The sequence below is a fragment of the Trachurus japonicus genome, chromosome 7 (genome assembly GCF_045865225.1).
Source record: "Trachurus japonicus isolate A0001 chromosome 7, Traja_1.0".
Taxonomy (NCBI): domain Eukaryota; kingdom Metazoa; phylum Chordata; class Actinopteri; order Carangiformes; family Carangidae; genus Trachurus; species Trachurus japonicus.
Genome location: NC_140913.1, coordinates 14,817,814 through 14,831,795, shown reverse-complemented (window position 1 = coordinate 14,831,795; position 13,982 = coordinate 14,817,814). Strand labels below are relative to the sequence as shown.

Below are 13,982 nucleotides of genomic sequence, written 5' to 3'. Positions count from 1 at the left end.
GCACAACTGATACTCTGAGTGATGGTTATCACCAGTAGATTCAGTCACACGGTGCCCCGGCAGCCACAAAAACTTTTAAAAGATCAAACAATCTGAAGTTTAATCGTTCGCTTCCTGTAGAAGATTTTCAGCCTCCTGCTCCGTCAGAGCGGCGCTCTCCTCTGGTTAGACATTTTCTCAGCCACTCAACATCCGCAGTCCTCCACACACACACACACACACGGTCTGCTCAGCAAATTAGAGCTGAACTCACTGAACATCTCCCACAGGAAAGCGAACATTAAACCTGGTGTCAGAGCGTTTCAGCGGCCCCACCCACACAACTCATCCTTCTTCTCCTACAGGTGACACTCCGACCGACTGTACCCGACGACCTCATACAGCCTCCTCACAGTTTTTCTCCAGTTCAACCTGTTAATCCAGCGACGTCACAGTGTCTGTGTGCTCGTCACTGTGCACAGATCAGCCACAACGAGTTGAACGGGTGAGCTGTAACTCCACACAACACGCTGATAAGGATACGGCAGCCCTCTCGGGACAAACTTCCTACTTTTACAACTGTGAGCTCCTCAAACCACAAACCTGTTGAAGGTGTGACTCTCAGCTCATTGATGTTTGGTCTGACAGAACGTGTCCAGGTAACAGCAGCATGTGACCAGTGTCGGGTTGATGCTGTTTGACAATATTTGACTTGTTTTCCAATTAATGCATCAAGCTAATAATTGTTCTATTAGACTAATATTACATTTAATTTGCCACAGCTTCAGTCCTGATGACATTTTTGTTTCAACAGCGTGTTAAACATGAGAGAGAGAGGTGAGCACAACGGAACAAACCCGGTCTCTCTTTCTCACAGCGTAACGTAACATTGCACAATGTCACATAATGTCACATGACGTCACGTGACATTACGTCGGGCAACATCATGTTACATCACACGACATCAAGTCACATTCATTCACCCTGAATGAATCAAACAGACAATTTTGTATGTTTTTTTACACACTGTGCTTCATTCAGTGCAGCTCCACAGCAAACAGGTGAGGGGGCTGTTAACAGAGCCCCTCCTCTCCCACTTACTTCCTCTCTCTTTCCAGTCACCTATACTGGAACATCCCATAATTCCTCCGCTCCTCTCTCAGTTTAACTGTCAGCTTTATCCTGTCAGACAGGACCAGGTCTTCATCAGTGGAGGTGTCTGGTGACACCTGAGGCTGGTGTTAACGTCCCACAGGTAAACGCCCGTCGTTCCTCCTCGCCCCCCCGCCCCGACCCCCGCCCCCGCCTCCCGTCCGCCCACCCAACCCTGTCAATCAAAGCTTCCCAAACCCCAGTCCCAGGGTAAATTCAGTCCAACAAACAGCCATTTTACAGCGGTAGTAGTTTACTGCTTTTCCTCCCCCCCTCCCTCACCCTCCCTCCCCCCCGTCTAGTAAACCCTCAGTCCCATGTACAGTAGCCCAGGGTGAAAACAGTCCAAATATGTCGGCCATTTTACAGCAGTACACATTTATTGCTCTTCTTTCCGCGGCGGGCCTGCAGCGCCGCCCTGGTGGCCATCTCAAACACCTCCCGAACGCCGTCCTTAGTCTTAGCCGAGCACTCCATGTAGCCGAACGCTGCGATTCGTCCGGCCATGTCCCGCCCCTCCTCTGACTTCACTGGTTCCTAAAGGACAAAGAGAAAAAAAACCAAGACGTTCACTGATCAAAAACAAGCTGATAAACCGTGAGTGAAAACGTACACGTGTCTAGACGTGACGCCGGTGTAGTTCAGACAAATCCAAAACAAGGCGCTCAGGTACCTGCTTCATTTTGGCCAGCTCCCGGCGTGTGTGGTCGTCGTTGCGCAGGTCCTTCTTGTTTCCTACGAGGATGATGGGGACGTTGGGACAGAAGTGTTTGACTTCTGGAGTCCACTTCTCAGGAATGTTTTCTGTGGACAAAGGAACAGAACAATAATCACAGGCCAGACACCGACAAGTTGCTGTGTGCATGTGTCTGTACGTCGGAGGGAACTCTGCCAGTGAAATGATCAATCTTTTACTGTATTTACATTTTTCCAGCTGTGGAATAAACTTTCTGACGGCTGCAGCTGGACGAAGGAAAAAGTGACACAACTGCATTAACGGTATTTTCCAGTGAGTTGTGCACCAGGCCTGATTCTGCTCTGTGAGCCGTCACTTAAAGAAAAAATAAAAAGGCTAATAAACTAAATAATCATGAGATGCCTGTAAACTTGAGTTACTGGTTGGTCATGAAGACTTCACATCAGGGAAAATATAAGAAAACCAACTCCAATTCATGGAGACAATAAGGCATAACAGAGGGAAAGCACTTTCATAAATGCTGAGGCTGCTCCAAACTAAACCTTTACTGGAGTGGCATTCACAAAACGTTAACAGAGTTCAAGACTCAAATCACCCTCGACTGGGAGCGTATATGTACCTGGGCCGGGTTTCGTGCTTGAAACTGAGGAGGAATGTAAAGATGCTGCTGCTGCTGCTGCAGGCCCTTTTGGCCACAAGTTAAAAATCTGATGCTTGGCTAAACCCAAGACCATCTACACTGGAAGATTGGCATGGAATAATTCTGGAAATATTCAGGATGGAAAAATTGAGTTGTTCTGAGATATTTCTAATTCTATTAAATTTGGAGTAAATGTGTTGAATGTATAATCCCAATCCCAACAGACTTTGTATGACTCCAGTGTTTAATGTCCTTTTCCTCGTCTTGGTGGAAATAATAAAAAATGTGAGCTCCCCTAGTTCACATGTATGTAAGAGATTGAAGCAGAAATCTGCACAAGCATTTAAGCTGCATGCATGTGTGGTGAGAAAATGTAGATGTGTTGGAGGATGAATATGTTCAACTTGACTGTACAGACGACCATACAAGGACAAATTCTCTGGTAGATGAGGATGAAATGTCAGATGGCTCCCGTGGTTCTTACACATTTCTTTTATTTCTGCTTCTTCACATGTATACTTGTACACAAAAAGAAAACTGGAAAGGACCCTGTGGTATTTGATCCTATTTTGTATGATGGAATTGCCTTTTCCTTTGTTGTTTTTGTGTTATTGCTTCCACCTGGAATGGTTTGGGTCCGTGGGAGAAAGCTCCAGAAGGGCAGTATGTACAACATCATTGTATCCTTGACAAACTGAGTTAATGTATGTGTGAAGTGATTAAATCTGAATAAAAAGAGAATTAAAAAAAAAAAAAAAAAAGGAATTGCCTTTTCCAAATCAGTTTAAAAAAAAAAAATACGAGAAAGAGACGGACGACCTGAGAGCAAGGCTGGTGCTCTGACTGTCGCCAGGTAGAGGAATATAAACTGGAAACACTAGTACCTAAATCACCATTAATTGAAAATCTGATAAAAAAAATATTCCTTTTCCCGCAACTGAATAAAAACACAACAACTGACAATGAAAACTCTGCACAAGAGCTGTTTGAAGACGCAGCGGTAATGCTTATCTTGACGTGAGTTAATTGATTATTCTAACGTTTACAAAGTACCGTAATTTAATTTGAATGCAGCAGAGATAATTCAAACCCTTTACATCTGCACTGAGAGTTCAAATCAGCAGAAATGCTGCTTTACACAGAAATGTAATGTTGTGTAAAACAACTGTGAACAATGAGCCTTTGTTTTATTACAACTGTAACGTCCTCTCGCTTCGTTCTTTTTAATTAACGAGCAGCACTTCAATCATCTGCAGCGTTTATCACCTCATTTTATGAAAAGCCGTTTCCATATGATCAGAGCAGAGCCGTTCATCATCACGAGAGGACGTGTTCCAGTTTTATAACTCGGCCGCAGCACCAGTGATTTGTGTCAGTGTGTGCTGATGTGTGGAAGCTGATGTAAGCAGCAGCCGCCTCACAACAGGAAGATCACAGGCACAGACAGGCCGCAAATAATCATCAACCCTAACTCACAGGAAACTCATCATAATTCATATAGGAGGCGTGTGTGTGTGTGTCTGTGCGCACACTCACCCAAGCTGTCAGGGCTGTCTATGGAGAAGCACATGAGGATGACGTCAGTGTCTGGATAGGAAAGAGGTCTCAGCCTGTCGTAGTCCTCCTGACCCGCTGTGTCCCAGAGAGCCAACTCCACCTGACACACACACACAGGGAGAGAGAAGTTAATGAACCTTGCCCGATCCGAACAACCCCCAAAACAAAAACTGAGATAACACACAAAGATCTTAAGTGAGACAATGAAAACCAGTTAAATTTTCTTTTTACACAGAAACTAGAAATCAGAGCTTCACACAAAGCATTAAACATTATAAAATTTTAATTGAGTAAAATATTAAATGTGTTGGAAACCCTTAACTGGTCCTATTTAATGATATAAATGTGGATTTTCATCAGCTATTTACATTTAAATGTAATATGTTCTTCCAACATATTTAAGCACCATAACACTGAATATTGGATCTACAGCAGACAAGTACCTACAACCAGCTGCTCACATTAGCAGACTGGTTACAATGTGCTCATGAACTTTACATTGTGGAGAGACCAACATTTTCTATAAAACTGCAGATAAATTTAGGGGACTGTGGTCAAAATGGGTCACTGGTACATCAGCTCTGCTTTAACAGCCATCTTTACTGGTCTAGTATGGAGACTGAGTGCTTCTTCACTGATGAGCGGGTGAGTGTGAAATCTTTTGTTGAGAAGTGTTAAGTTATTTAATGAAATGAATGAATTAGGGCCACAACTCTGACTGTTAACCATGTGGAGATCGTATTTTAAATAAAAATGACTAATTAACATAGATCATTTGCATTTTTTTTTTTGCTTTAAAGTCACTTGTCTCAGTAGCAACATGAATATTTGTTTATAATTTTACCTGTTTCGAGGCTTCACTTCCATAAAAACTCTTAAAAACCACATGCCAGTGTGATATAATTACAATCACTGATGTTTAGTTTTTGCACATCCTCAAGAATAATCTGGACTGAATCACTGACGAGTGGCAGTGACCTCAGTGAGCAGACTGCAGGGCTAAACAGGGAAAGGAAACCAGATCGAGACGTTTAGAAAAGTGTGACGCCGCCTGATGAGAAGCCGCCTGAGTCGTCCCCCGCAGCACAGAGGGTCAGAAACCAACCAGCCCATAAAGAGTCCACGTCCCAGAATCCCATTAAACTGGAATGAGGTCAGGATGAGTGGGTCTGTGGCTGGTGAGGTGTGACACACATACAGCACAGTGTAAAATCTAATGTCCCTCTCATTTCTGAGTTACTGCAGGTTTAGACCAGAGTCGGAGTAACGTGCCGGTTTCTCTGTTTGAAAATGAATGCGAAGATTAATGTGAAGGACTGTGACTCAGCCCGACCAAAGCATCTGCAGGGAGAACAGATGACTGCTGCAGTGTGCGGGAGGACGTGGAAGTGGAACAGCACAGTTTTATCAACACTCACTTGGCCCTGAAGGTAGAATTAAAGCGTTGAGCATGATTAAGCACCGAGGGAACAGAATGAGCCCAGATACCAGCACAGAACTGTCTCTGAGACTGAACGAGGCGGTGACGAATTACGACAGCTCAGAAACACAAGTGCGTCTCAGCAGTGTCAGAAAAAGTTATCCATTTGTCTATTTAAAGTTTAAGAGTCGTTTTGGATTTGACTGACGTTTGAATCAGTCGGCCACCAGAGACACCTCACCTGTTTGCCGTCCACCTCTATGTCGGCAACGTAGTTCTCGAACACGGTGGGGACGTACACCTCGGGGAACTGGTCCTTACTGAAGACGATCAGAAGACATGTCTTCCCGCAAGCTCCATCTCCCACTATCACCAGCTTCTTGCGGATGGCTGCCATCCCTGCAGGAGGAAACAGAGACGGAAAACAACAGTTAGAATCACAGATGTTAATCACGACAAACTTCACCATTCGATCGGATAAAGAGAAACATCTCCAACAGTCCATTCAAGGTCTCCTCCAACTGGAGTTAACACCTCCACTATTTATGTGCTGAAAACTTGGGAGAAATACCATAATAATGGTATATTTAGTCAGAATTAGCATACAAAGTGATATGTAGCCAAAAAAACCTTTAGACCGCCAAAAACAACCAGTTCATGCTTGAATCCAAGTGGACGTTTGCTCTAAATCTGACCTCCGTTTTTCACGAGGGCCAACAAATCATTACAAAAGAACAATCCTGGTGACAAAATATAATTATAACAAAATATAACATAAAATTACAATAGGGGCATTTGTTTGTAGATGGGTATGTACACATATCTGTAAATCTGGACCCTCTGACAGGACTTTGTAGCTGAACTTATCATTTTTTTCCCCCATTATCCACTGTGATGCCATGTGAGTGTTAACTATTAGCAGAGATGGTTTAGGTTGTGACTGCAGCCAAGTCATTTCCAGCAACTGATTCAAACTTTGACTGGGTCAAAGGTCAATATAACAGAATATGTGTTAATTATTCGTCTCAAAATTAGCTTAAAAGGAATTTGCATTAACATGTCATTGTGTTAGCTGTGACAGCCCAGTAAAAAAGACAAGCCTAATGTTTTTAAATGTTTTAAACCAAACATTCTTATCTAATCAAGGTCCATCGCCTCTTTATTGTCAGACCACACTGTACGCCTGCTTGCAATCTCAGCCCGTCTACACTATAGATCACAACCATGGCAACAACGGGAGAATCAGAGTTGATAGCTGGTTAGCAACAGGCGACCCAACAACACGACTGCTGCCATGGAGACATAAATAGAAACCAACAAGTGTCTAGTGGTGCATAGTGCAGGTTCACTATGCACCACCACGTTTGACACATTTAACCACGTAGCTGGAAAAGCAGCAGTTCTCTACCCGAGGTTCAGAGCCCCTCGGGGGGATGAGATGATTAATGGAACAAAACTTTCCAAAAGGTCAGAATCATCTTCATTTTTGTGGTAAATAGCTTCTGTTAAAATAAGAAAGGGTTATAAACATTGAGGCTAATTTAAGGATTTTACAAGTGACCAGACACAAGCAGGTAATAGTTTGTTCTGTAATAGGCTGCTCAGTGCATGTGCAATATAAAAATAAAAAAATAGTTGTGCAGTTTGTCCCAATAGGAGATGCTGATAGCTCAATATCAGTCTTGGACAGATGCATGTGTGTGTATGTGTATTAAACATCAGGATAAGAGGTTGGTGCAATGTTCAAAGTTCTGTTCCTGCCCTGTCCTCACTCAAGCTTCGACACAGATATGACTTGCAACTCACGTATCAGACTACCAGGAAGTACAGTTTAGCCTTTGTTCCAGTAATTCATGACAGTAAAAGACCAACACACAGTGTGGGTGTGAGAGAACAAGCTTGCCAAATTGAGTTAAGGGAAGTTGGGGCAAATGAGTGACATGCAGTGTTGTGTGTGATTGGCTGAGAGCAGCTTGGATCTCTCCATATTGGGAAATGACATTCACCAGAAAGTCACAAACACAGGAAATAATGTGAAAATGTTCTGGACTGAAAACACTATTTTACATTTTACCACCAACAGTGAGATCAAAACACAAAACAGGAAAATGGCCATTTCCCATCATAGGAGTGAGTTCAGAGGGCTCCAGTCATTGAGCCCCAACATCAAACACAACTCATCTGTCATGAAGGCAACACGGCACGAACACAATAGACGTGTTGTGTACTTTCTATAGGCACAAGGACAACAGGACCTCCCACAGATACGGTAATATCAGATCCCTGAACATCATTTCTCTACCTGCAGTCACTCAGCTGGAGGTGTGGTGACGCTCTCCGGGACTACACCCTCACTTCTACACATTCCTTGCTGCCGCTCCAGAGTTTGCGCCCAATATACTGAGATTTTTGGAAACTCTGATTACCCAATGTTAGTTTGAAAGCTTTGGGGTATCGATTTATTTTGTAAAACTCTAATTTTTGAAAAATCTGGGGTTGCATTTTTTATTCTATTTTATTGGAACCAACCAACTAACTTTGGGATTACACCTGCTCGTACATGGCGGTCATGTGACTTGTGTTTTCAGGTGCGAAAGCGTGGACAGAGATGGTTTTTAAAACAAAAATGTAGCTGTGTGGACGAAGAATGTGCTGCAGTTTTGATCTGCAGCAGGTCTGGAGCAGAAGCCACCGCTGACAATACAGGTTCGATTTCCTGTGTGACTTCAGTGGAGACCTGAGTTACTTTGGTCGTTCTGAGTGACGGTCTATTGCTGTAAAAATCTGCCTTGCATCAGTAGACGTCTCTGGTCCAAACCAGTCCCGACTTCCTTCCTCTTCAGTTTGCCCCGTTGTTTGATTTTCTAGCCCACACAGTAGTTTGTCTGTTTTCTATATTTTCTTTAGCCCTCCTCCGATCAAAAGCCTTCTTCTAACCCACAGCACATTTGGCCACGTTTCCCCGGGGTAATGTTCCCAAATGAGACACCTGCTGTGGTCCACTGGGAACACTGGCTGCATTCACGTGTTAAAGTGTGACAACCCAATGAGCCGATTGAAATACAGACAAAACGTGCTGCAACAAATCCTGTCACTTACTGCTCTCTAATATAATTGTCTTTCAAGTTTTGGCTTTTATTGCCCTCTGTCCCATTAGTTTGTGACCCTGAGATGCTCCACAGAGCTGCAAGGTGTTTTGAGCATCCTATAAATGTTAGATGAAAACTCTAAGTAGGACAGCAGTGTCAAAAAAGATTAAACCACTGCCGCTGTGACTCAAGGAGAAGAGAAAAGACAGAAATGGGGGCAGCTTTAGCCCGGAGGGGAGTGTATGGTCAGTGTCTGCAGTGTTTGACCGGAGGGTATAATGGCAATAACAGTGTCCCCTCGTTCCAACAAATGCCACCTCAGCGCCTCTAACTCATTACAGGGATGCAAACGGGTCAGGACCAAAAAAGAGAGGAATTTCCCGGGGGGGGGGGGGGGTGCTCACCATTAACAAATAAGTACATTACAATATCACGGAAAAGTCAATTTCCAGTAGTTCAACCCCAACCAAGTATTGATTGATTGATTATAGATGGACATAGTTTTCAGAAGGCCAACATTTCTATATTAGAAATGCTTTAAAATTTAAATTTTGGAGATACTGAATTTGAGGTCTTCACTGATTGTTAGTCATAATTATTACTATTAAAATAAACTGAATAAATAAAGACACGGGATGTTTCATTCAGTGTGTAATGGACATATAGGCCTATATAATGTGTTAGTTTCACTTTAATTGAACACATTCTACATCGCGGAGGCGACGTCTTTCCACTCAGGGCTTTCACCTCTGAAACGGGGCAGAAACACCTGCCTGACACAGCAACGTAGGGAACCGTGCATGTCCGCGGCGCACAGCTCCACGGACGGGAAGGGGGGAAAAACGGCGTCGCCGTCGCACCGAATGCACGCGCCGCTTTGGGTAACGAGCGCGCACGTCGCGCGTCTACATCGGAGGTGAATAGGTAGGCTGTAATCAGTATAATCAGAGGAAACCATGAATGAGTTCGCCTCAGTTTCACGTGATTGTCACTGTCAGCCTGTTAGAAAAACATTTTACTGACCCCAGCTGAGACGCTGAGACCCCCCCCCCCTCAAAACAAAAACTCTTCGGATCTGAACGATTCACACAAGTCACCCAATTGGTCATGAAAAAAGCGAGTTTCGCTTTTCGGCGCGCTGTTTGCATCCCTGTCATTAGAGCTACTAATTGGTCTTTAGAGCTGCTTAACAGCCAACACAGTACTGAGAACGGTAATAAAAAAGAAGCAGCTTTGAGGTATTAATGATTTTAGTGATTTCAGTGTGAATTCCTTCATTTTCAATGGATTACACTGTGATCAATTGTGCAGCCCCAGTACATTTCCATGGTAAGAAAGAGAAGTAGGAAAACACTCAGCGGGGGCACAATCGAGATAGAAAGCAAGAGGGGCAACAACAGGAAAATCACCATTAGCAGTGAAGAATGTTATGTCTGGACTTGTTTCAGAAAAGCAAGGGACAGACAGAGGTGAGACCACAGCCTGTTATGTAAATGTAATGGTCATTAAAGTAATAATATGTGAAGGGGTCAACAGGTAGGAGGTCCATAAGTGAACTGTCCCACACTCTCCATCTACTACTGCATTACAACGGGAGCTAACAATCAAAGGGAACACCCTGTCCACAAAGACCTTCATCAACATGATCAGCACATTTTTTTAACCAATGGAAAAGAGTTAAAACTGCCAATTGTTCACAGAGATGGTCTCTTTTTATAATCAGCAGGCCTTAACGACACCAGCTCTGAGCTCAATAAGTAAATGAGCAGCTCTACAGTGAACATGCCCACCAGCTCATGTGGGGCCGCAAGTCACCGCTCTTTAATAACATGTGAACAGGAGATGACATAGAAACCTGGACGAAGGTGGCTCTGCATCCAAATATCTCATTAAATATGGGTGATAATTAGAAAACATGAGCTGCATCCACATGGCACCAACCACGCACAGCGTCACCATTATCTTGGGCTGTTGCCAGTCTGTTATCTGTCAGCCACTTTGGCAAACACCCAAACAGCACAGACATCCCAGTCACACTGAAACTAGACAGACTTATAAAGTTGTAAACTTGTTAAGTTTTAAGTGGTACATGTATGAGATGATCAAAGTGATGTAACAAGTGCAGCCCGAGGACGGCCACACATTATGGCCCACTCAAAACCATCGTCTTTCAAGGCACAGATTTTAGTGTTCACTCCAAGGTTGGCTTATGTTGAGGCCACAGTCACAACGTATTGAGAGCAGCTCCCCTGATCAATTATAGCTCTGATAAATCAGGGGTCTAAAATTACCGCAAGTCGTCTGAAAAACACTGGCAAAACAATACAGTAAACGTGAATATAACAAAACAATCTTTGAAAAACGATTAATGTATTGTTAGCACCATGAGTGCTAGCATGTTGTGTTGCTACAGGGATGCCCTGCACAACAAATTATATTCTTGCAGGGCTCCAGACTGAACCTAAATGGGGGCATTTTGCCCCTAAAATTTGAGACAGTACAAGTACATTTTTCATCTACTTGTGCGTGTACAACCAGTAAATTTGATGTTTTTTTAACCACCCGGCAGACAGCAGTCCGTATGCTGCAGGACCGTCTCCCCGCGTTACGTGATTACAGCGGGTTTGGACCTTTGTAGCATTACACAGAGCGAACTGTGTTTTCCTCTGCGACGTGTGCGGTGCGTTTAAAAAACATAGATGTATTTGCTTGTCGGGGCGAACGACCAGAAAGCTCCGGTGTTTGGTTTTCTTTTCTGTCTTTTTTTTTTTTTTTAACGGTAACAGCCACACTCATCTGTTGTCTCCTCTCTTCTCCTCCGTTGTGTGTGTGTGGGTGTGTGTCTGTGTTACCGGTGTGAGAGGCAGCTGTGTGCTGTGAGAGGAGGGAGGGGGAGAAATGCATTGTAATAAATGATGGCAACGCAGTAGACTATGAAACAGCACAAAAAGTTACCTGTTTTTATTTAATAAAAAGAACATGTATGTGTGTATGTTTGAGCTGAGAAATACGCTCCTAAAATATGATTACTTCCTGTGTTGTGCTTGATAATCAAGCAATTAGACTCATTACAGCATTGATTCACAATATTGCAACGGCAAATTGTAAATCGCAATATTTTCCACCATAATCACAATCGCACATTTTTATCAAATCGCACAGCACTAAAAGGAAATGTGGATATTTGATTTGCAGGGCGATTTGCTTGCACTCCTAAAATTTTATGTTAGGGGCCACTGTGAAGTTTGTCTGGAGCCCCGACTTGAGACGTAAAAGGGACATGTGTCCCACGTACAGGGTGTCACATTACGGCTGGCACATTCATGAAATTTTAGTTGACAGGTAATTGCCAGTCAAATAACTGCGATTAACCAATAATTTTATGCCACTATTATAGTATAAGCCTTAACATAGTTTAATAATGCAAATACCTTATGAAGAAGAAGAGCCATTTATTGGCTTTACAACTAAATCCATGTTGCCAATGTCAATATGCTCACTGAAATGTGGTCGTCGAATATTAGAAATGAAGCGACTCGAGATAAACAGTTTGTGGCGCGCCACTCGTGTGTCATTAAACCATAGCAGAAGAAGCAACGTGATGGTGTCATTAAAACAGCACCAGTTAAACCTCAATTGGTGGAAAACGACAAGGAAATAGTGATGCAAATACAACATTTGTTAGTTTCATCCAGCTGTTATGTACAGATGAATGGAAACAGTTTAAACGATCATGCAAAATAATTGTGGTCAACTCAAATAACTGTGATCAGGCAATAATTGTAACAGGCCTACATCACATTGTCAATTTTATATTGATCTGTCCATATTGTTACAGGTTTGGATGTGGGCCATGAGTTGGGAAAAGTTGGGAACCACTGTGATAGCAAAGACCAGCTGCCCTCACCTGCACGTTAGCAAACAGATGATCAAACAAATTAAACATCAAACAATGGATGAATGACAGAGATGAGCAGAGACCAACAGGGCACACTCCTGTAACAAACACTGTCAATACCAATAAAACGATCGGTTGTTCCATTGCACAATTAATCAAAAATATAGCCTAATTAAAAATTGCAATTTTTCTTTAACTTAAATCACAATATCTACCAAATATAAATCATTGTATATAACCAGCACCATAAACCATCTATTAACTGTTACCTATCAATCTCCAGTAGACAATGTTTTTTGACACCAGACCTGCCAGTCAATCCCACTTCAATTGTGATCAATCTCTTGTTTAAGTAAAACACTATTCATTCTGTATCATCTCCTCATATGACACAGCTGTAGCTGAACTATTACAATGGTTACTGTGCTTTATGATTCATCTGGCTGTCCTTTAGAAAACCCCACACAGTCCCACCTAAGGCCTGTGTGTGTGCGCTTATGCTTAGAAAAACCCCACGCAGTCAGCGGGATGGAAAATCAGACCCAGCTTAATGGTGGTTAACTGATGAATGTTTCGGTTTCAGACAGAAGCTTGGCACATGCTTTCCTTCTGCCACCTGATGTGAATTTTATCTCAGCATTGAAATTTTGAATGAACTAATGACTGTCAAAGCAAGAGAAGAATATTTCTTATTTACCGCTGCATAAACACAAACATTATGAAAACGTGCACTACAGAGAACACTGTGGTTCAGTGAATTACCAGATCAACCAGATGTTTTTAGCTGAATTTAGGTTTTTTGACCTAAAATCTGTATAAACACAAATATTACAATTAATGTCAAATTTAAATACATTTCAACTTGCACACAAAGTCCTGCTGGCAGACACATTTTAAGTGGATTAAAAAATGGTGACCTTTGCAATAAAAAACTGATCTTTAGTAAGGTAGGCTAATTAATATGCTTATTAGATAACTACTACCAACCAGTCAATGACAGCCATAAGCTTGCCTCGTCAGTGACTGACATAAATGTATTGGGATTCGGAATAAGCTTGCTGTCAGTGGGAGGTCTTAACGCTCACCCAAAATCACATCCTCCATTCTGTAATGGAGAAAAATGACATGGTTGATCACAGTCCAATTTCATGTACATTAGCCAAAGCTGCCCACAGTATGGTAGAAGTGCAACTAAAGAGACTTTTGTACACTCAATAAGATGTTTCACCCATTAGAAATCGGAAATAGTACAGGTATACTATGCTTCCAAGAAATCATCTATGTGTGAATATTATAGCTTGACGCTGTGCTACAAGAGTAGATACTGTCTAGCTTTTAAAAAAAATCGTATTTATCTGCAATCAAATTTTTTGGATTGTTTCATTCAGGTGCCACCTTAGGAAAGAAGGTGGGGGCACTAGTATCGGAAGAGTAGATAACAACCCCTTTGTCAGGCAGCTGGATAACAAAAATGGAAAGTTTACTTGTTCAAAGCACATTCACCTGTACAAAGCAGAGACTAGATGCATATCAATGTATTTTTATCTTCT

At 42.5% G+C, this 13,982-nt stretch overlaps 1 protein-coding gene across 2 annotated transcripts in view; it reads right to left on the bottom strand.

Annotated features, from left to right (window-relative positions):
- Positions 1–984: 984 nt before the first annotated feature.
- The window catches only part of rhoab (ras homolog gene family, member Ab), a 59,212-nt gene continuing 46,214 nt past the window's right edge, over positions 985–13,982 (bottom strand). For both annotated transcript variants that reach the window (XM_085781395.1, XM_085781394.1), the window contains exons 2-5: positions 5,687–5,844; positions 4,005–4,125; positions 1,805–1,935; positions 985–1,668 (exon numbers count right to left, since the gene is read on the bottom strand). In XM_085781395.1, coding sequence (XP_085637521.1) covers positions 1,495–1,668; positions 1,805–1,935; positions 4,005–4,125; positions 5,687–5,842 — 582 coding nt within the window. In that variant the 5' untranslated portion in view covers positions 5,843–5,844 and the 3' untranslated portion in view covers positions 985–1,494. The remainder of the gene's footprint in view (positions 1,669–1,804; positions 1,936–4,004; positions 4,126–5,686; positions 5,845–13,982) is intronic.